We start from the raw sequence: 24,099 nt of genomic DNA on the forward strand, positions 1-24,099 counted from the left end.
CCCCGCGGCGCGGAGCGGCTGGGCCCGTGAGCCACGGCCGCTGAGCCTGCGCGTCCGGAGCCTGTGCTCCGCGGCGGGAGGGGCCACAACCGTGAGAGGCCCGCGTACCGCAAAAAAAAAAAAAAAAAAGAACTACCATATGATCCAGCAATCCCAATTCTGGGTATATATCCAAAGGAGATGAAATCACTATCTAGAAGAGATATCTCCACTCCCATGTTCATTACAGTGTTATTCACAATAGGCAAGATACATAAAAAACTAAATGTCCATCTACGGATGAATGCACAAAGATGAGGTGTGTATGTATACACACACACACACACACACACACACACACACACACACACTGGAATATTATTCAGCCATAAAAAAAAAAGGAAATCCTGCCATGTGTGACACCATGGATAAACCTTGAGGGCATTACACTAAATGAAATAAATCAGAGAAAGACAAATACTGTACCATCTCACTTACATGTGGAATCTTAAAAAGCCAAAGTCATAGAAACAGAGTAGAAAGGTGGTTGCCAGGGGCTGAGACATGGGAGAAATGAGAAGGGTACAAACTTCCAGTTACAAGATGAATAAGTTCTGGGGATGTAATGTACAGTATGGTGACTCTAGTTAACAGCACTGTATTATATACTTGAAAGTTGCTAGGAGAATAAATCTTAAACATTCTCACCATACAAAAACATGGTAGTTATGAGAGGTGATGGATGTGTTAACTACCCCTAAAGTGGTGATTGTTTCGCAGTATATATGTGTGACATCACATTGTGCACCTTAAACGTACACAATGTTATATGTCAATTATATCTCAGTAAAGCTGAGGAAAAAAAAGAAGCAAAATGCTTCTACTGGTTTTTTTTTCCTGAAAATTCAACTACCTAGAAGAGCAGTGAATACTGTTATCCTTCTATATAACACAGTGAAGAAAATGAGCAAGTTCATGTTGGCAAGCAGTGTCTAGAGCCTCGTGCCACCACTGTCTACCATACTGTGGACTGGCTGGAAAGCCAGGCAGAGTATCCGGCCATTGTCAGGGTCTGGGGGTGGCTGAGAGAAAGAACACAGCCACAAGACTCAGCAACCCCGAGAGCGTGGCTTTAGGCAAGCCACTCAATTTCTCCAGGTCACAACCGAAGGCTCCTTTAAGCTCTAACCTTACCAATAAACACAAGAGAAAATCAGAATCACTGGAAACTGAAGACTATCAACTATTTTCCCCAGCCATGCCGCTTTCCCCTTCCTCTGGGATTCTGAAGGTTAACAGAATGCAGAAACAAAAAAATATAGAAGTGTCCAGACAGCAATGTGCACTACGGCTAAAAGGGCAGGAGAAGGTGAGGTATATTGAGCAAATGAGCAAATCATATATAACCATTAAAAAAGCCAGATTCGCACAGCGGAATCTGGGATAACTTCTTGTCTTTTTTCAATCATCCTTCTTCCTGTTACACTGCCTTATCAGACAAATCAGGTTGCAGAAGTCTCAAGGATTTGCAGGGAGAGGTCTGAGCTACAAGACCCATCACTGCCAGGGCCCTGCAGCCCCACTGGTGTGGCGACAGGCCTCGCCCCTGCCTCACCCACAACCGTGCTCCCAGGGATGGGTAGACAGACGCAGCCTTCAGAGGTGGGCGATTCCAGAGGCAAACAGCAGGCTTCTGACTTTCCCAGCAACTCCAAGGAACCCCTTCCTTAGGGTCCCAAGCTCCTGAAAAGTTTATGAAATGAATATATAAAAGCCAGGGCTGGACAAGAGCAAAGGCAGCTCACTCAGTAAAGGAGTTTGAGTCCATCCAGAAAGGAACTAGGGACAGAAAAGGCAAGATTTCATAGCGAAATTGGAATTTCTGCCAAAACATCTGAACTGCCATATGCAAGTCCTGTGTTAGGCAGGATTCGAGGGATGGGGGAGGTAGGGAGCAGGGAAAGGTGGAGAAGGAAAAACAACACCTCTGCTGTCAAGAATCCTAGTTGCGGGGGAGGGATAAATTAGGCGGTTGGGATTAACATATATGCACTACTATATATAAAACAGATAACCAACAAGGACCTACTGTATAGCACAGGGAACTATACTCAATATTTTGTAATAACCTGTAAGGGAAAAGAATCTGCAAAAGAATATATATATATATATATATATATATGTATATTCTGTATACCTGTAACTAACCACGACATTGTAAATCAACTATACTTCAATAAAATTTTTTTGAAAAGGAAAAAAAAAATAAATTCTTCAAGCTCAAGGCTTAAGATATATATACTTTACTATATGTAAATGTTATGCTTTAATAAAAAATTAAAACACTAAGAAAGAAACAAACACCAAAAAAAAAGAATTCTGTTGGGATTCTTGTTTTCACAAAAAAAAAAAAATTGTTAAAGGAGACCAAAAAACCCCTTAATTTCCTTTGCTTCTAAGAAATAAATTTAGGGTAGGAAGGAGACTGACTTTTCTTCATATTTCAATTGTACTATTTAGACCATGTGTATGCAATGCATTTTGTACTGTAAAAATCTATAGTGCAGGGGAATTCCGTGGAAGTCCAGTGGTCAGGACTCTGCACTTTCACTGCCGAGGAACTAAGATCCCACAAGCTGCGCAGCATGGCCAAAAAAAAAAAAGCTTATAGTGCAATTGGAGAAAATATGACTAAAATATTGAAAATGCAAGTATAGGGCTTCCCTGGTGGTGCAATGGTTGAGAGTCCGCCTGCTGATGCAGGGAACACGGGTTCGTGCCCCGGTCCGGGAAGATCCCACATGCCGCGGAGCGGCTGGGCGCGTGGGCCATGGCCGCTGAGCCTGCGCGTCCGGAGCCTGTGCTCCGCAACGGGAGAGGCCACAGCAGTGAGAGGCCCGCGTACTGAAAAAAGAAAAAAAAAATGCAAGTATAAGACAAGTTATACTCAAAAGTACAAGATCACAAATTGTGGATGTAAATACTGAGGGAATAAATATAGCTGCTGGAATTACAATACTATTGATCGCTAGATATATGGACAACTTACTATGTGCCAGGCACTGCTAAGAGCTGCACCTAGATGATTTTATTTAATCCTTACTTCTACCCTGTAAAATGAAAGAGGTGGGATTATGATTATTCCCATTTTACTTTTACAGAAACTAAGCAAGTACATCCTTTTCTGAAGGTCCCAGCTAGCAACAGAGCCAGGACTCAAACCCAGTGTCACCCAGAACTCACGTGGGTTCATCCCCAGCAGAAAACGGGGTTTACATCTCAAGTGTGGGCTCTAAAGGAGGAGAGTTTGGGCATTGTTTGGAGCTCTGGGGGACACTGGGAGGTAAGGGGGTTCATGCATGGGAAAAGGCACAGGGCTGGAATCTGTGATGATCAAAACCACAAACATTTCTTGAGAACCTTTTAAGGGCTGGGCACACCCAGATTTGGAAATAAAGCCGCAATACAGAGAAGGAAAAGAGACAATCACACTCCATTCTCCTTCCAAAAAAAGACAATAATACTCAAAATAAAATCTCTGAATATTCCAGAGTCTTAAAAGAGACTGTGCCACAAGAATGTTAAGTTGATTTGGGGAACCCAGTAGGGGGATCTGAGAAAGGGCATTCTCTTTGACCCTGGCAGCAGACAAGGGAGCGACAGAAATATACTGCCTTCCTCCTGGGGCAAAAGCATTTTAATTATCAGCTGAGAGGCCAGCAGAGCCATAAAACTGGCCAGCTGTCCCATGCAATCAGGCCAAAGGCCATAACAAGAGGAGGCAGCATTTCTCAGGGGGCCGAGCATACGCGAGTTAAGGCTGGGTCCAGAGAGAGCAAGAGGCCCACGCACAGTAGGAAGGAGCTGCAGGGGATCGATGCCTTTCTGTGGCTTCCGCCGAAACAAATCTTCCCATCCATAAAACTACCCCTGGCTGACTCAGGAGAAGGCAGCTCAGTGCTGCCTAAAATCCCCATACTACTTTCAAAAGGGAAACCCAACTATACCCTGGGTACACCTAAAAGAACAAGGGATAGAAAGAGGGGGGGAAAGGGGTGGCCCCTTCACTGAATGTGGTTCCTGGGTGATACCTGCTAGACATCACTTCATGCCATCTTAAAACAGCACTGCTCTCTTCTGTCTTCTCCACATTTTACAGATGAGAACCCTGGTGCTCCAAGAGGCGTGCCCCATGTCAGGGACTCAAGAAGTAGTTTAAATCCCAGTCTCTGACTCCCAAGCCGGTGTTCCTTCCATCAGACCACAGTGGCTCCCGATGCTAAGCTTAAGGGGGAAATGCTTCCTTCTCAAATCAAAACCTCCAAGTTTCCCACAGAGAGCAAAAATCCCAGGGAAGTCAGAAGAGAAGGGGACGCGTGATCTACAGCTTTAATGCCTCGTTTCTGTGTCTCACGGCCACGTCTAGTGCACTGCTCAGGCAACAGCCTCCCGCTATTCTGTGGGTGAGTGGGCACAAAGGCACACGATTGGAACCGTCTGAAAAAGGCTTACGTTGATTCAGAGAACTGAGTGGGAAAGCAGCAGCAGGGCTCTGAGACACCAGGATGCCCCTCGCTTAGCTCCAAGGACAGAAGTGGCATTTGACTAACTGCGCCCTGCTTCCAGGATGAAGGCTGCCCTTGGTGTATTGTGAGTCCCCGTCATGATTCATGTGACCGGAGTATCTTGTCTCGGCAAGGCCATCTGTCACGCCCCGGGGAGCCAAGGGGGAAGGGAGCACCTGTGGGCTCCTGTCAGCTGTTTCCCCGCAGAACCGCTTGGTGAAGACTCCCCATCAGAAGCTTTGGCCCCTGCAGTGAAGCCAGGAAGCGGGGAGCCTGGGTGCACTGTAGCCTGACACACAGACTCAGAGAGACCGTGTGGTCATCACGCACTCCCAAACACACACTTTCACACTTCAGGTCACGTCATGTCAGTCCTGGGAGGGAAGGACTTCAGGGACCGTCTCGTCCAAACCTCTCATGTCATAGATGAGGAATCTGAGGCCCAGAGAGATCACCAGACGTGCCTGGGAGCACCCAGCCGGTGCTCTGCCCCCATCCTCTTCTTACCCAGATGCCCAATTAAAATGTTCTCCTTTCTTCATAACCTTCTCTGAGTCTTAGATTAATAAAACTGTAACCCTCTTCCCCCAAAATGAGCCTACACACATTTTGTACAGCTCCTTGCTTAATAAGAGGAGTACGTGTGGTTCGACAGGAAGCCCATGGGGGTCCTGACAGGGACTCCAAGGTAAAGAGATGGGTGATTTGGGGAAGAAGTTACATTTTTCTCTTGCCTCAACCAGACCGCTGTCACCACTCTGTGTCCCAGTTTCCCCATCCATAAGTGACCCTGAGCTACCTCACGGGAATGAGGGAAAGCACCAAGTCAGGAATGGAAAATTTTCCAAGAGCCGTGGACGAAAGGAGACACAGGCAGGCTCTTGTCTCCTTTGAGATCCCGAAGCACAAATCTTGACCCTGAGCGATGACAGTGCCAAAGGCCACCTGCGAAAAGGGGAGATCGCTACTTAGTTGTTACCAAATTTGTTTGGGGAGGATTGTGGGGAAGGGAAGACATAATAATTTACCTGACTTTCAATCGTGGCTCAAATCAGAGGAAACGGAGGTAACGGGGAAGAGACTAAAGACTCATGTGGACATTAGAGCCCGTACACCTTGCAAAGCCCTTCTTGCCCTGAACCCAACCCCTCACTCTGGCTGTTTTTCCCAAGCTCAAGGCTCAATCACAGTCCAGAAATACCTACCAAGATCCTTCACACAACACAATCCTCTGCTCCAACTCCAACACAGGCTTTCTAGGTGTCTAAATGCTGCCCAGGGCCCCAAGCTTCTCCCTGCCCCTGAGTAAGCTGCAGAGAAGTCCCCAGAGTCACCAGAGGAAGGAAAGGTAGGCAGCTTCCCCAAGCAAGCTGGGGAGAATGAGGGCAAATGTTCCACGAAGAGGGCAGTTACCCTCATGAATCCTTAGAAGGGGTCCCTCAGCCCCACAAACTTTGGGAAAGGGCTGAGGCAAGAGAATCCAGGGGGATCGTCCAGGGCACCATCGCCTCCTGGAGAGCCACGCTCGCACTGGGCATTTGTGTGCTGGTTTTAGGTCCTTCTCCGTGACCCCACGGGGAACTCCTCGAGGGCAGGGACCGTGTCTGGTTTTGCTTCCTGTTATAGTCCCAACACCAAGCGCTCAAAATGACACACAGATGAGAACCATTCTCGGCACAGGAGACAGCCACGGCCAAGCGAAAGGGGGAAAGCAAGGCTCCCAGGCAAAGTTAAAGAAGTGAGAGGTGCAATGAAGCCTGCAGGTCAGACCTCCTGGCCTCGCCAGCTTCTCCTGCTGAGTCACCTGACTGGTTATTTGCCTCATTTCAGCTTTATTCACTTATGTATTTATTTTGATGTGCAGAACGTGTCTCTGTACTCAGGGAAAATGCTACCCATCAACTGAACACAATACTTTGGGACATGCCTAGTGCCTGTTGGCCAACCTTAGGTATAGCCTCCTGTAACCAAAGGAGAAATCTAATTCATTGAGTGACTGCTTGTACACTTTTGCCAGGAAAAACTCTCAAAACATGTCTGACATCCTCCAACTCTCTGTGCAAGGGAACTTGTAGCAAAGAACCACGAAGAGCAGAAATGGGGAGAATACTGGGGAGAGAGACTTGGCAGTACCTGAGCCAGGTACTGTTGGAAGTATCTCATTTGGGGATGCGTTCATGAGGCACAGAAAAAGTCATTTATGCACCTCTCGAAAAGAACTGGGAATTGGGTGCTCTGGCTGATACTTTGCTGCCTGCTAGATCTACCCTGGGAATGTCGTATAGTTTATCTCATTCTCCTATAGGAAAATAACAGCTACTCCTCATTCTTGTCTAGGTAAGTCCTTTCTGCCATATGGCTCCTTGCCAGGATGCCTGTGCCTTAGCGGCTGCATCCCTCAAGAAGGAATGGGTTCCACCTCAGTGTACAGCAGTCAGGACACTAGGGCGTGGATTCAGTGGGTCACAGAGCTCCACAAGCCTCACAGCAGGCAAAGCCTCAGCCTGGAGAAATTCTGCACAGGAAACGCAGTCAGGGGCTGTGGCCAGTATCCGGTCAGGGGGCACTCCAGGGCTTAGAAGGTGATAGCCAGCCTGATGCCAAGGGCGAGATGGGCGCTCTGTCCTCCTCACACTTTAAGAAAGCAGGTCTTCCGCTTCCTTACCTTGGGAACTTTGAGAGAAGGCTGGAGAAAGGCACAAAGCACATGTGAGCACAGAACTGGGTGGCAGGGGGGTGCTCCCAGGCATCCAGTTGCAAGAGGATCAGCCAATTGAACAATTCAACAAAACTGGAATGGATGTGGTGAGGAGCAGGGCAAGGAATTCACAGCTGGGAACAAAAGGAGAGCTGAGGTTGGAGGGGACAGACAGGCAGTGGACCCAGGTGACGGGGGGAGTGGTCTGCTCCTGCAGCACCTGGCAGCCTGCACCTGGCCACAGGGGAGACATCGGCCAGGGAGAGTTATTTGGGCCTGGCATCCAGGAAGGGTGTGGGGAAAGAAGAGGGCAGGGGCGTTAGACGTTGGAAACGAATGCCCTGTAAAAAATGCCACACTTGGCACCTGAAACAGGTTGACATTAGGAAGGGTCAAGGGCCTGGAGATTATGAGGATGAAGAGCAACTTGCATGCGAGTGAGGCACGAGGGATGTCCTCCAACAAGACAAGGGGAATCTTTACCCTTCGAGATCCTGCAAGTAGACCAATTCAAGTGATACTTTCTTCACTCGTTCATTCATTCATTCATTCGTGTACCTGGAAGCCAAAGACACAAAATCTATTTGGAGATGTAGCGGATGCTCCTGACAGCAGAGCCAACAAAGAGAGGAGGCCAGGGGATGCAACAGGGCAGCGGGCTGCAGGCCAGCACAGTGTTTCCATCTTTCCTTCGATGGCCTGTGCTGGGTAGAGCCTGCACTCACTTCACCATCATGCCCACCAAGCCCTACAGCATTACACCAGCTGCTTCCAAGACTATGGGCCCTGAATGGAAGGCATCTGAGCTTGCAACCACTGGACTAGCGGCTCTGGTCCCTTGTGCCCCTAGTATTCTTCTACATACTATCAGGTCATCTAGATTTAGCACCAAATGACTACTTAGCAGTGACTCCAGTGACAGGCCAGTGGGAAGGAGAAGTGGCCAGGTTTGAGTTGAGCACAGGAAAGTGAGTAGGGTAAGGACAGGCAGAGAGATGAGGCAAGGGTACTCCTGAAAGCAAGGTTATTCCCGTAGCAACAGTAAGTGTGATGAGGGCCCAGTGGTTGGGAAGTAGTACACAGTATATTCCAGGGGAAGGAGGAAACCTACTTGGCTTAAGGGGGAAGTGCCTTCAGAGGAAGAAGAGGGCGATAAGGCAGCAAAGACCCATGAGAAGTTTACGTAGACATTTGAAAAGAGGAAGGCAGGGATGGCTAGTCCCAAACCAAATACAGTTCACCGCTCACCTCTGCCCTTTCGGCTATGAAATTAAGAATGAGTTCATCACACGTCAATGAAATGTGGATGCTCCCTGTGCACAGAGGAATATTATTCCTAATTATATAAAACTAAAGCACTACAGGGTCATGCAAAATAAACAGGGGGGCAGTGAAACACCCTAGCTGCCCTACTGCAGAGTGCCAGCAGCAGTGCAGCCATGAGGAGTCAGACCTGGGCCCAACAACTGGTCTTAGGACTGACAGTGAGAGCCTAGAGCACTGGCTGCCCACCCTGAGCCTCCACTTCCTCCTTTGTAAAATAAAGACATTCACAGTCTTTACTCTGCAGGGCTGCTGTGAGAATTAGATGGGAAGCCACATAAAATGCTTAAGACAGTGCCTGACCTAAAGAGCGCACTCAATAAGCATTAGTTGCTTCTTGTTGTTATTATTATATAGGGGTTTGGTGGTTGTTATTATTATTACTATTATTATTATTTAGGGCTTTGGTTATGATGATGATGATCATTATACAGGGGTTTGGTTTAGTTAATATACTGTATCTAAATAGTGGAATAATGTAAAACCTTTAAATATCTTGTGGTAGAAGACCATTTATTTAATAAGAAAGTGGGGCTTCCCTGGTGGCGCAGTGGTTGAGAGTCTGCCTGCCGATGCAGGGGGAAAAAAAAAGAAGAAAGTGGTCACAATACACCAAGCAGTCGTGGGCAGTGGGGAGGGGAGAAAGCATACTACAAGCAATGGACTTATTAGGGTCTCCTGTGTAAGATTTAGGGGTGAAAACAAATATGCATAAATGCCAAAAAAAAATGGAAAAACATACATTGTGTTTAGCTCTATGTTCTTCTGTGCTTTCTAAGGGGAGGAAATAAGTTATTTAATAATAAAATAAAAGTAATAACACTACCTTCACTTGGAGTAAGGCTTTTCATTTTCCAAAGCTTTTTCACATCTCTTTTTTTTTTTTTTTTTTGCAGTACGCGGGCCTCTCACTGTTGTGGTCTCTCCCGTTGCGGAGCACAGACTCCGGATGCGCAGGCTCAGCGGCCATGGCTCACGGGCCCAGCCACTCCGCGGCATGTGGGATCTTCCCGGACCGGGGCACGAGCCCGCATCCCCTGCATCGGCAGGCAGACTCTCAACCACTGTGCCACCAGGGAAGCCCTTCACATATCTCATTTTTATACTAATTTTATTTTTAATGGCCCCTATTAAACTGCTATTCTGCCAAATGCCCTTAAACCAAAATCCTGAAATCCACTTATCTACCCCCAAAAGGACAATCTTTCCACTAAAAGACCATCTTTCACTAACACCTTTGCTAACAATCAAGTAGCTGGTTTTCCCCAACGTGAGGGGCAGAGACACATAAATCCACTTTTATAGCCAGGGCTTTAGTGAGTAGTTTCATGAAGAGATGTTTAAGTTAACGATGCACTGTAATAAAGCAGTAGAAACCATCAGTTAAACCAGGGGTCTGAGCCACACGTCCCAGGGCCTGGCTAACCCTGCTCGTTTGGCTCTAAGATGCTAAATATCTAGGATAACACATCCTCCCAATGCATGTCCCCAGATTCCGTGGTAAGACTGCCAGCTGCTTCCTCACCAACCATGTTCTCTCTCTTCCTTGGTACCAGACCCTGATTATTAGCTAGGCTCCACGCCACCCAGAATAAAATCCTCCATCTCCCAGCGGCCCCTGCGCTAGCCATGGCTGTGGGACTCCATTCTGGCCACTGAATACATGCAGATGTGTTGTGCTGGACTTCTGGGAAGTTAATGGGAGTCAACTCAGCCACAGGAGCAGCTTTTTCTGTGCTTCTGCTCTTCCTGCTCCTTCAGGCTTGTGACTTGGACCAAATAACTGGCATTTCACCAGCCATCTTGGACCACACGACAGCCCCAAGATGCAAGCCATGTACTGGGATGATGGAGTGAAAAACAGGAGCCTGGGTCCCTGATGACATGTGGAGATGCTCTAAAACCCCATCCCAGCCTTCTTTTCAAAGACAAATGAATGGATACCTTGTTTTAGCCACTGTTATTTTGCTTTGTTTTTTTAGGTTATGTGCGTCAAACCTGAACTTACTACAGATGATATGTGAACGTAGGATATTATATGCTATACACATCTGGCAAACAGCACATGACTTTTTTAAGTGGGTCATCAGGATAATGAAGCATTTTAATAAATCACTTTTTTACTGAACCTTTTGTAACAGCTAGATGTTTATCACCAACTACTTTCTTTTTCCACAAAGACAGTCCCCCTATATACTTTACTCTTTTCTCTAGTGGTTCAAAGTCAACTAACACATATAATTCATAGAATTCTGCCCTCACATAACTGTGATCAAAATCCAACCCTCTGGAGCCCCTAATAAAAACCAAGAGAGGGCTTCCCTGGTGGCGCAGTGGTTGAGAATCTGTCTGCTAGTTCAGGAGACACGGGTTCGAGCCCTGGTCTGGGAAGATCCCACATGCCACGGAGCAACTGGGCCCGTGAGCCACAACTACTGAGCCTGCGCGTCTGGAGCCTGTGCTCCGCAACAAGAGAGGCTGCAATAGTGAGAGGCCCGCGCACTGCGATGAAGAGTGGCCCCCGTTTGCCACAACTTGAGAAAGCCCTCGCACAGAAACGAAGACCCAACACAGCAAAAAATAAATTAATTAATTAATAAAAACCACGAGAACCTGGCCAGTATCCCCAGGTCTGCAAAACACAAAGAAGTTATGACACTCAAACTGGAGGCAAACAAGCGGCATAACATTTCTAAAATGATTTTCAAGTCATGTACACACAGCAAGGGAGTAAAAGCAATGGTGTCGTCAGGGCTCATATTGGATAAATTCAATCCCAGGCAAACACCCACCCACAGACAAATGTCAAGGAGCCACCCCAACCCACATGTGAGATTTATAGCAGGCATTAACATCAGCACCACCCATGCAGCCCAGGGCGCTATGGACATTTCAGGGCCTCAACTGTCTTGATGAGGTCCTTTAAAATACTGCCCTATGTGTAAGTCCAACTCCTGCCACCATACACTGTACCTGAAGGTCCCCCTCAGCAATCCTAAAACCCACGTAAGGACAAAGAAGGACCAGGGCTTTGTCTCCAGGGTGACAGAATGACATTCAGGTCCCTTGTTGTCTCCTGCAAACAGCATAACCTTGGCAAGTTAGCTTTTCCTTCACAAGAGCCTAGACTTCTAAACACAAGTCACAAAAGGTAAAACCTTGTACTACATCTTGAAATCACACCTAGATTTAAAACTTCGCAGAGGAAATTATTAACTTTTACAATCACCCTAGCCCAAGTTTTTAAATGGGCTCAATTACATAAGGTTAGTGCACTTAGCCTTATCTCCCAGATAAGGATGTAAGAAAACATTTTAAAATTCAGCTTCTATATCACATTTTCTACCAACACATATGCTTATGCTTACCCCATCATCCAAAGCAATCTCTAGGTAGAAATTATTTTGAAAAGGGGGTCACCAGAAGTTTTAACTGATTTAACACATTTATAGAACAGAATTTTGCAGGAGGGATGAGAATAATCATACAGTAAAGAGATAGAATATGGCAGAAGGAAAAGAGAAACCAGATTTTATTTTATGCAACTTAAATCCTTCACATGCATTATGTCTAAAATACATATCTAATGCTCCATACTCTCACAAGGATGAATTTTGCTTTTATTAAGGGGGAAGATGGTGCAGGCAGAAGAGGTAAGGGTGGTAAGTGCTATTTTATAATTTATTTATTTATTTATTTTGTGGTACGCGGCCCTCTCACGGCTGTGGCCTCTCCTGTGGCGGTGCACAGGCTCCAGACACACAGGCTCAGTATCCATGGCTCACAGGCCCAGCCGCTCTGCAGCATGTGGGATCTTCCCGCACCGGGGCACGAACCCGTGTCCCCTGCATCAGCAGGCGGATTCTCAACCACTGCGCCACCAGGGAAGCCCCTAAGCGCTATTTTAAAGTAAACCAGAAAGTATATTTGTGTATATATAGGCCATATATGCTTTTTATTTTTATTTTATTTTATTTTATTTTCTGGCCGCACCACAAGGCATGTGGTACCTTAGTTCCCTGACCAGAGCTCGAACCCATGCCCCCTGCAGTAGAAGGAAGCATGGAGTCCTAACAACTAGACCGTCAGGGAAGTCCCCACATATGCTTTTTAAATGTCTGGAAAAATATGCCAAATGTAATGCTTATACTACTGGGAGGAAAACATTATGGGTGATCTTTCTCTTCTTTTTGTTTATCTACACTTTCTAATTTTTGTACAACAAAAACACTTACTACCTATGTAATTTAAAACGTATTTTTTAAAGTTAACAGATTCACAATAGCATCAACAGAAAAATAAGCCACATCTGGAACAGCTCATGACAAAACAAAGCCTGAAGGATTTCTGGGCTCAAAGCTGAAGGATGCAGACAGTGAAGTTCCTGGGGCCCCAAAGTCCTAATGCCCTTCTCTCTGGACAGGATGCTCAACGTGATTTTAAGCATATGCCACTTAGCAAACTGTATCCTCTCTACCATGCAGTTTAGGCAAGGGAAAGTCTAAATTACCACACAAAAGAAGCATACTCCCAGCGCCTGCTGATTTAGCCAAGGAAAGAGACTGAAGTTTCTACCAACTCACCATTTAATTATGTGTAACACTTGCTTTACAATCCAGTTTATGGGTCCTAGATGTTTAATAAAGTTACTTCTCAGTTCCCTGCTATTAAACACTGGGTAGTTATGACAATTAATTAATACCACCCCAAGGCTACCAGGAGGGCTGTAGTTCTACCAGCCAGGTCATGCTCTCCAAGTTGACATGGCCATCTGAATGGGCCTCACAGCTTGAACAACATGCCTCTTCTTCCTTATACCCCTTCTCTGGTGGGGACCTCAGGTTGGGGAGTTAGGTAGAAATGCGAACAGGTGGTATTGGTTTGCTTTACCTGTTGTTCCACCGAAGAGGAAAACCCCTTTTGTGATCACAGGCACCCCTTCCTCAAGTGGAAAAATAAATCTATATGTTTTGTTTGCACAGTACATCAGAATTACATACTGCCAACCACGCCTGCTAATAAGAGCTCAGAATTATCCCAAACCCCTCCGGTGCCTCATTCTTCTCCTCCTAAACCAATTTTTCCTGGCATTCATCCCAGACCCTACATCTCAAGTCAAGGATGGACTGGTTTTAAGCAAGGCGTTTCGCTGCCCACTAAGATTCCTGAGGAATCCACTCCAACCGAAGCCATGGACTGAGTCTGAAAGTGCTTGTAAGCCCTCCAGCCTCATCTCTCCATACTCACTGTTGCTGGATTTAAGGTCGCGGTGGATGATGGGGACAATTGCCTCATCATGTAAGTAGTTCATCCCTCTGGCAATCTGCACGGCCCAGTTCACCAGGATGTCTGGGGGAATCCTTTTCCCAGATAACACTCTATTCAAAGGCCCTCCACGAGCAAACTCCATGACCAAGCAGAGGTTGGGTTCCTTCAGACACACCCCCCTAAGGGCAATGATGTTGGGATGCTTCAGCATGGCAAAGAGCTTGGCCTCCTGGCGAACATTCTCTATGGTCTGGCTGATGTCCTCGTCTGGGTCATGGCGAGCTGCTTTCACGGCGACCTCATCCCCTATCCAGAAAGCACGGTAGACCTTCCCAAAGCCCCCGATGCCAATAATCTCTTCCAGGGTTAGCTCCGCAAAATCAATCTCTAACACTGAGAAAGAAGAGAAAAAAAGAAGCAAGTCAAAAAAATGTGAAAAACACCATTTTATCACCCATTTTTACCTGGGTGGGTAAACACAGCAAGTTGTCTGTGCACTTAGATTTTCTGTCTTCTCACTATAAACTCCCTAAAGACAGGAAATGTGATTAACTTTTTTTCTGTTACGTTATCCTTAGTGACTAGCACAGAGTAGGAATTCAATAAATATTCATGAAATAACTTCCATTTGGGAATTCATGCAGAATCTTGTACCGAGATCAACCATTCTAACTAAAAGGAAAATTGGGGGAGATCATTTTTATGAGACTTATTCACATTTTACTGTGTACATACTAGGTAGCGAGAAGCATAAAATCCAGTGCCACGGCAGACACACAACAACCAAACCACTTTAGTAGCAGTATGATCCAAAGATGAGGAAAATCACTAATTCCCACCGCAGGACAGGGATTAAGGGCGAGTGGGGAAGGGATTCTCAAGGAAGGAAACATTTGAAATGGGCCCTAAAGAATGAGTGGGAGGGATCTCATCAGGCAACGAAGATCAGGGTGGAGAAGGACAATCCAGGTAGAGGGAAGGTCATGAGCAAGAACCGTGGGGCATGGAGTACATTCACAACAGCCAAGACATGGAAACAACCTAAATGTCCATCGACAGATGAATGCATAAAGAAGATGTGATACATATACACAATGGAATATTGCTTAGGCATAAAAAAGAATGAAAGAATGCCATTTGCAGCAGCTGATCCAAAGATGAGGAAAATCACTAATTCCCACCGCAGGACAGGGATTAAGGGCGAGTGGGGAAGGGATTCTCAAGGAAGGAAACATTTGAAATGGGCCCTAAAGAATGAGTGGGAGGGATCTCATCAGGCAACGAAGATCAGGGTGGAGAAGGACAATCCAGGTAGAGGGAAGGTCATGAGCAAGAACCGTGGGGCATGGAGTACATTCACAACAGCCAAGACATGGAAACAACCTAAATGTCCATCGACAGATGAATGCATAAAGAAGATGTGATACATATACACACTACTATATATAAAATAGATAACTAATTAGGACCTACTGTATAGCACAGGGAACTCTTCTCAATACTCTGTAATGACCTACATGGGAAAAGAATCTAAAAAAGAGTGGATATATGTATACGTGTAACTGATTCACTCTGCTGTACAGCAGAAACAAACACAACATTGTAAATCAACTATACTCCAAAAAAATTTAAAAAAAAAACAAAGCAAACAGCATTTAGTTGAAAAAAAAAAGATGTGAGATATATATATATATATATATACACACACACACACACACACACACACACACAATGGAATACTACTCAGCCATAAAAAATGAAATAATGCCATTTACAGCAACATGGATGGACCTAGAGATTATCACCATATGTGAAGTAAGTCAGACAGAGAAAGACAAATACTATATGATGTCACTTATATGTGGAATCTAAAATACGACAGAAATGAACATATCTATGAAACAAAAACACTCACAGAGAACAGACTTGTGGTTGCCAAGCAGAGGGCGGGGGAGGGAAGGATTGGGAGTTTGGGATTAGCAGATGCAAACTAGTATATATAGGATGGATAAACAACAAGGTCCTACTGTATAGCACAGGAAACTATATTGAATATCCTGTGATAAACCATAATGGAAAAGAATATGAAAAAGAATATATTTGTATAACTGAGTCACTGTGTTGTACAGCAGACATTAAACACAACATTGCAAATCAACTGTACTTCAGTAAAAAGAAAAAAAGAACATAGGCCATGAGAGTATATGGCCTATCAGGAACTTCAGGGAGTCCGGGGCAGCTGGATTATAAGCATTAGGGTAGATGAGGCTCCAAGCCTTGCTGGGGTCAGCCAGATCATGAAATGTTGTTAAAGCCATTCTGAGGGGCTTAAACTTCACACTGTAAATGGTAGGAGTCATGTATCTTTAAGAAGGAGAGTATTGGACTTCCCTGGTGGCACAGTGGTTAAAAATCTGCCTGCCAATGCAGGGGACACGGGTTCGAGCCCTGGTCCAGGAAGATCCCACCTGCTGCGGAGCAACTAAGCCTGTGCACCACAACTACTGAGCCTGCGCTCTAGAGCCCGTGAGCCACAACTACTGAAGCCCACGCACCTAGAGCCCGTGCTCCACAAAAGGAGAAGCCACTGCAATGAGAAACCCACGCACCGCAACAAAGAGTAGCCCCCGCTTGCCGCAACTAGAGAGAGCCCGCGCGCGGCAACAAAGATCCAACATAGCCAAAAATAAATAAATAAACTCAACTAGAGAGCCTGCGTGCTGCAAACTACAGAACCCAGGCGCCGCAACTAGAGAGAAGCCCGTGCATCACCACTAAAGATCCCGCGTGCCGCAACTAAGAACCGACGCAGCCGAAAATAAATTTTAAAAAAAGAATAAAATAAAATTTTTTAAAAATAAATTTTTTAAAAAAAAGAAGGAGAGTGTTGTCAGTCTTGTGACTTAGAAAGGAAACCAACTCTGGCAGCCATGTGGAATATAACAGCAAATGGAGGCCACTGCAGTAACCCAGGAGCACAAGCACAAGGGTCTGAACCTCAGCAGCCATGATGACAGGAGGACAAAGTAAGGAGGAAATTGGGAGATCTTCAAAACTTGGTTCTACCAAGACCTGGTGACTAAGATGCTCGAGGAAGGAGTCTCCTAGGCAACATCTTACCCCAGCAGTCACCTGGGCCACAGGTCCACCCCTGAGATTTCCAGTATCACACCCAACCACTCATTCCCGATCCCAAATCCAGAGTTTGAATCTACGGTACTTGATTCTATCTTTAGCTCTGCTTAGAAAGGCTTCCACGGATAAGTAATAATAACCACCAGTGATTATAAATCTTGGGCTAGATATGGTGCTGCTATACGAGCAAAGTGCTATTTCATGTTTCTCTCATCGAAACCTTATTCTCTGTCTTCTAAGTCTCTTTCTTTGTCTTTACCTAGCTGACTCATCGGCATCCCTCAGGTCTCAGCTTAACCATCAATCTAATAGAGGAACTTTTCCTAACCCCCCAACTAAATGAGGTCAGGCCCGAGTCAAGCACTTCCACAGCAGTCTCTATTTGGCAACACTCAACAAGGTTATAATTACTTGTTCAACGCCTATCGTCCTGCTAGACTGCAAGATACACAAGGGCGGATCCTGTCTGCCTTACTCACCACTGTCCTTATCGTGCCAAATATTCAGCTGGTGACCAATAGACAGGAAAGTAAAATGAGGGGAAAAAAATCTATCTCAGTATGAAATAAACCAAACTCAGATCTGGGGGGAAGAAATTGAATTGGACCTCGTGAAACAAATACAGAGAATAGTCACACTTTGCTAAAAAACTAAGAACACAAAGATATATTTCTGAACTCCTGGCAAGACCAAAAGAGGAATTGCGCACCGCTGACTGCTCTCTTCCATTCTCAGCCAGCTCCATGATGCCTTCACTCTCCATTCAGATGCGGGTGGTGCTCAAAACTCTGTTTTTGCTTAGTTATAGCACTTCTATCCTATCTAGGGCCAATATTCATTTGTATTTTTAAGGCACCCAGCAATCTGCACAAAGGAAACTCTTAGGAAAAGTTAGTTGGACTGTCTTTAGGTATACAAAAGATGATCACCTCATCTAGCGCTCTTTCTGAAGAATAAATGGTGTGGCAGGTCCTGCAGACTAGCAATCAACATCCATTCTACAATCCTCCAGCATACCTTTCAGTAGTACAGAGGTCAGAAAGATAAAACACTACATTTTCCAGACTCCTTGACAGAGTGCTGGTTAGCCAATGAGATGCACAAGATTCAGAAGGCAGAAGTGAGGTGGAGACCATCTCCTTGCTGCTTCTTCTGGCAAGCATGGCTGTGGAGAAGTGGGGTTTTTCCTGCAATAGCATGTCAATGTCCAATTAGCTCTGTGGATGTGGAAAGGCATGTTGCAAGGCCAAGCAGTCACCTAATCAGACAGCAACGACGACAGGATGTTTGAGAAGTCAACAGCTTCAGTGGCAACTGCTGATTCTGTACCTTCTCAGTTAGAGAAGCAGCATCTTGCCTGCTGGGCCAGGTCTGCAATGTTCTGGGAGTGGGTCCTCTAGGTCCAGCTGAGAGCCCCTTCTCCCCAACCTTCCAAAAAATCTATAAGCAACTAACTTCTTGTGCTAAATCATTTTCTGCTTAAAATAGCTTGAGTGTTTCTGGGTTCTAAAATGAATCCCGACTGATTACTAATTCTTGCCTTATCTCATCTATATGAATGAGAAAAATATGCCAATGTCGAAGAGAGATTAGAAACCCTCTTAGAGAAAACTGTAAGTTACCCTAGGAGTCCCCATGGTCATAGACGGAAGAAACACTCGTTTTTTTCTGCCAGATTTTTCACTGATGAAAAGATATGTGCCTTTTTAATAAATGTGCATTTACATACCTTATTTCCTCAACTGAATATCTGAATTCTCCTTAAGGGAATTAACTGTTGTATTTTCTCTTGTACCCACCCTCTTCTTTCCTCTGGTCTGAAGCATAGCTGTGAACACACAGGAGGTGTTAGATATTTATTTAAACATATGAGGATTTAAAAGATGTGTTTCTGAACCAGGGTGCTGAAAGGACAGCTCCTCCAATGGTATTTCACAGAAGACAGAAAACCTCTGTGGGGAAGGCGAAGCAATGATCTCTCTCTGGGTAGAACATAAACTCTCAGGTTCTTGCTATTTCGTCGAGGAAATATTATGACCAGCCTTCAGGAAAAGTATAGAACAGAGCTTACAAGCAGACAGAAGACAAAAGAGTGGGGGATGTGGGGAGGGTCCTTTCTTTTCCCTTCCCTGCTAAGAAGTCCCTTTGATAGAAACTAGACCTTCACTGCAGCTGCGAGGATGTGGGACTCTCCTCCCTTTCCCTGCCCCAGTCAAGACCTGGTTGTAAGTAAGAATCAGGTCAAGTCTCATACAGCACATTTTTCAGTTTCTGTGGAAGAATATTTCCAGGAATATCAGGAACAAAACCTTATCTCTTTCAGTCTTGGAGTCAAGATGTTATTCCCTCTCAATTATATCCTTGGAAACTAAATATACAGGCACATTCTGGTGAGTTTGGGGCAAGTGAATGGTACATACCTCACTCATTTAAAAATCTTAAGTACATCTGAAAATACATCCTTATATTGCTAGTGAAGGCAAGAAAAAGAAATGTAAATTAGTAACATCCTTAATTTATGCCCTGCTTGAAAACAGACACAACTCTCCTGTAAGAGAAGCTTTTTTTTAATACCTACTGTTATATATCTCTGAAGATGATACATTTGGAACTTTACATTTTCCATCTTTCACTAAAATAAAGAAGATGAACAAGCTCCTGAGTTATTTATATTTGTCAGCCCCGTGGAGAGCTAAACTCTAATATCTACATCAGAGAGGATAAAAGCACTCTATAAACGTTACATTATTTATAATATCGCTCTTATATGCTTTCTTTGTCACAAGATTTAGTAATTTCCCCCTCTTCTGTTTTGATTAAAGTTTGAAACAGAAGTTTCACTTTGAAAAGCAGTATTTGAAAGTAAAACTGAACATTATTACTTCACTTTGTGTCTTCTATTCACAATCTAATATCAAAATTCATGTCCCAGAGAGGAAGTTGAAAAAAGTAACTGGGGAAAAGTTGTCAGAGGCTCAATTTCATTCTAAGTCTTTGGAGACCAGGTCAACAATCACCTTTATTTTCTGAGTGACACTAACTGAACCAGTGGACACAGCATACAGACCAGAGGCCCTTTATCAGATCACCAACTTCCTTGAGCAAAGCACTGCACTGAAATTATATATTTACATCACCAATTTCCCTCACGTGTGACTTCTAAGTACCTCCTCATCTTCTCATTTCTTTATCCCCTGGTATTTAACACAGTATCTCTCTTTCACTAGGCACTCTAATTGGTTTTTGACTAGAATTAAATTTTCTGAATTATCAAAAATTAATTCCAGTCACGATCAGAATTTAGTGTGGCCAAATAACTTACCGAGACCTTCAAATGCTGTTGCTCAAGTCAATTCTTTCAATAAGTACAAGGTACTTCCTACTTTCTCATCATCTGAGTTTTAGATATCAGAATCTACTCTATCCAAGGTAACTTTTGTTACAGTCAGGGTGAAGTCCTGGGCACCCAATGGAGAGGAAGCTTCTAAAGTGGCACAGTGTAGACCTGTCTGGCTTTCTGTGCATGGGTTCTTCCAAACTAAGTCCCATTCACTCCTGACTGCTCTGACAGCAGGGAGCATAAGATATTAAAGAAACTCAGCTCCTGCTCATGAACCTCACAGAGCTCTTCTACTCTGATACTAGCTGTCTCTGGAAAAAAAAAAAAAAAAAAAATCACCAAACCTCACCCACAAAGACCCTCAAAATCTGACATGTTTAAAACTACACTGTTTTCTAACATGCCAGGCCAACATCTCTTCTGGTATGTGACCAAGTTCATCTTCAACACTATTTGAGACATTACCTGCTAGGACCCTTAGCCTTGATCTTTCCGGCACTAACGCCAAAAAGATGTAACACCTAGAAACAATTTAAAGTCATTTGTCACCTGCAGGTATTATAAAGATTAACTGTAGAAGGAGGAAGTTTTAAACTGAATAAGAGGGAGAGAGAAACAAAGGAAATTAAACATTTGAACATCAATTTGACAGTCAAAACACCAATAAAAAAAAGGACAGTAGAAAAACAAGAGGTTATGATTTTGATATTAATAAATGGTATTTAATAAACATCTTAAGATATAATATAATTGTTCAGGTGAAAATAAGTTACCGGACCAGAAAAATAACTGTCACAAATAAAACTTTGAAATTACATGTTTCAAGTTGGCCCTTGGTAATCATTTTTTTAAATCAGCTAAGAGACAAAGTATACAAAATATGGAATAAATAATGATATAAGTGAATTAACAATACTTTTTTAACAGGAAAGAAATTATGGAAACCCTCAAATACAAAATACTGTAAACTGCACCAGGAGATATTTACATCTTTCTTCTAAAACCACCTAGCATCACTGATTAAAGGATTCTAATGGCAATTTAACTCCTTTGAAAAAACAAAGAAAATTTCATTTCAGGGTGTGGAAAAGAGGAACTCCTGGAAAACTGGTGAAAACCAGGACTTTTCCCTTGCTAATCATTTCTCCACTCATCACCTGCCCCTACACACACACACACACACACACACACACACACACACACACACACACACACACACCCTTCTTATAGCACATTATTTGGTGAGACTCCTTAAGGCACCACTTTTGAAATAAAAGATTTGATTAAAGGATTCTAATGGCAATTTAACTCCTTTGAAAAAACAAAGAAAATTTCATTTCAGGGTGTGGAAAAGAGGAACTCCTGGAAAACTGGTGAAAACCAGGACTTTTCCCTTGCTAATAATTTCTCCACTCATCACCTGCCCCTACACACACACACACACACACACACACACACACACACACACACACACACACACACACACACACACCCTTCTTATAGCACATTATTTGGTGAGACTCCTTAAGGCACCACTTTTGAAATAAAAGATTAGGATCCAAGAAATCAACACGGTATTTCAAAGATACTTCAGCCTTGAGTTCACTTAGGCTTCCGGGACTTGTGAGCCAGCCCAGCCCTGCGGGAGACACCCCCGTCTCCTTTAAAGCAAATGCCTTTCAGGGGCGGGGACAGGCGGTAGAAGAGGTCGGGAAGGTCCCTGATTTGGGGACTAATGTTATGACAGAAACCACCAGCTTGCCTAAAATCCTTCCAGATTGGGGGGGGGGGGGGCGGGGAGGTTGGGGATAGGAAGATTCTCCTGCTGGGGCTTCAAGATGTGGAATCAGGAGCTGCTGCTGAGGCGGTCGGGTGAAGGTGAAGAAGCCCAAGCGCCCGAGGTTCCAGGCGAGGCCTGCGGCATGTCTATCTTACTGATTGCACCCGCCAAAGCCCCTGCAGCCCAAGCGCGCGCACACACACCCACCCCCAGGTCAATCATTGCCCACCCAAGCTTAACCCTCGAGGAGGGCTCCCCTCCCCCGCTCCCCGCCGGGCTCCCGGGCCCCGCCTTCGCCTTACACTGAATGGGCGGGTAGCAACTGGGGTCTTCGCCTCCGGGCTGGCAGCGGCTGGAGAAGGCGCTGCGCGGGGTCACGTAGTTGCTGGGGAAGATGCCCACCCGCTGGTTCAGCTGCCCGGTCCACCAGCCCTCGTCGCCGGACACCTGCGAGTCCTTGGACAGCACCTCCACCACGTCGCCCAGCCGCAGGGTCAGCTCGTCCTCGCCCGCCGCCTCGTACTCGAACACGGCCGTCCAGTAGGGCAGCGGCGCGTCGGAGCCCAGCTCCCTGGGGACCGCCGCCGCCGCCTCCTCCTCCTCTTCCTCCTCCTCCTCGGCCCCGGCCCCCGCTCCATCCTCCCCCGGCGGGGCTGCAGCGGCGGCGCTCGCCAGGCAGCCGAGAAGCGCTCTGGAGGGCTCCATGGAGCGGCCGATCCATAGGGTGCGGGGCTGCTGCCGCCCGCAGGAGCCGCCGCCGCCTATTGTTCATGCGGCTCCGCAGAGCTGGGGGGACCCCCCTCCCCCGACGGCGGCCGCAGGTAGGGGCCGGGCTGGCGGGGCGGGGAAAGTCGGCTCGCTATGGCTGGGGCTGGGGCTGGCTCGGCGCGGCTACAAGTGCGCGGAGCGCGTAGTGCTCACCGCAGCATGGGGGCGCGGCGGGCCGGAGCCCCCGCCTTCGCGCTCGCCCCCTGGGGCGGCCTGGCCACCTCAGCCGCGGGTGCCTGCTCGCGCAGCTGGTGCCGGGTGCCGCCAGCCGGCCGCCGCTCACCGCTCTGCGCCGCGCCCCGCCCCCTGCGCCGTCCGCACGCCCGGGACCACCTGACGCGGACCTGGCTCCGCCCCAGCCCTGCGGACCCTAGGAGGCGGGGCTTCACGGCGCCAGGGCCCGCCCCCGCACCATCCTGCCTTCCCATTGGCCGCCGCTGACCGGTCCGCAGGTTCCTCCAGCCGCGGTTGGGGCTGCCCCGCCAGCCGCCCGCCCCGCCCCTCTCCACCCCCTGCGCCTACGTCGCCCTTCCCCCCCCCCACCCCGCCCCAACGTGCGGGCTCTCTCATTCTCAAACGCCAGGTTGACCCATTTCTCTCTCCCATTGGATCCCTGCATCTCCAACCATTGGCCCGAGGTACCTGTCCGTTTCCTGGGAGAGTTCAACACCGCCCGTCAGGAAGAGGCTGCGGCCTCATTGGGCGCCTGAGGAAGTATGGGTGGATACTCAAAGGTAAAGCCGAGCCCTCATTCAGACCAAAAAGGGTGAAGGAGACCGTTCCCTTTGTTTGCCGCTGAGAGGTAGGGATTCCACTGGGCAGCACCTGTGTTCTTCATCCTAAAGTGAGCTTTTGAGAGTGCGCAGAGGAGAAGCGAGCTGGGTTGCGCCCCCCCGGGAGAGCTCTTTCTTCTCCAGCTCCTTCTTATCTTTGGATTTTCCGTTCTCTTGGAGCTGCCTCTGCCCTAGTCCTACCAGGTGGATCAGCTTCCACTCCAGTCCGACTGAATTGCACCCGGACTCCTTCCGTAACCTTTCATGTAGTAAGACCTTCAGGCCCACTGGAATGTTCTTTAGAACTCTTAAAACTACAGTTCTCGCCTCTGTGAAGACTGCATGCAGCTCGCCCTTTCCTAGGTTCCTGTAAGAAGAGATTCCAATACCGTTGATTTTTAGAATTCAGACGAAAGACCACTTTACTGGGGCGCAAACTGAGGGTGGGAAAGCTGTCGGTGAAGTGGGCT

At 46.3% G+C, this 24,099-nt stretch overlaps 1 protein-coding gene across 2 annotated transcripts in view; it reads right to left on the reverse strand.

Moving 5' to 3' along the window:
* The window catches only part of MAP3K9 (mitogen-activated protein kinase kinase kinase 9), an 88,304-nt gene extending 65,173 nt beyond the window's left edge, over window positions 1–23,131 (reverse strand). For both annotated transcript variants that reach the window (XM_024118062.3, XM_024118057.3), the window contains exons 1-2: window positions 22,391–23,131; window positions 13,813–14,226 (exon numbers count right to left, since the gene is read on the reverse strand). In XM_024118062.3, the coding sequence (XP_023973830.1) occupies window positions 13,813–14,226; window positions 22,391–22,793 (817 nt within the window). In that variant the 5' untranslated portion in view covers window positions 22,794–23,131. The remainder of the gene's footprint in view (window positions 1–13,812; window positions 14,227–22,390) is intronic.
* Between the last annotated feature and the right edge of the window lie 968 nt (window positions 23,132–24,099).

Source organism: Physeter macrocephalus, chromosome 11, assembly GCF_002837175.3.
Source record: "Physeter macrocephalus isolate SW-GA chromosome 11, ASM283717v5, whole genome shotgun sequence".
Taxonomy (NCBI): Eukaryota; Metazoa; Chordata; class Mammalia; order Artiodactyla; family Physeteridae; genus Physeter; species Physeter macrocephalus.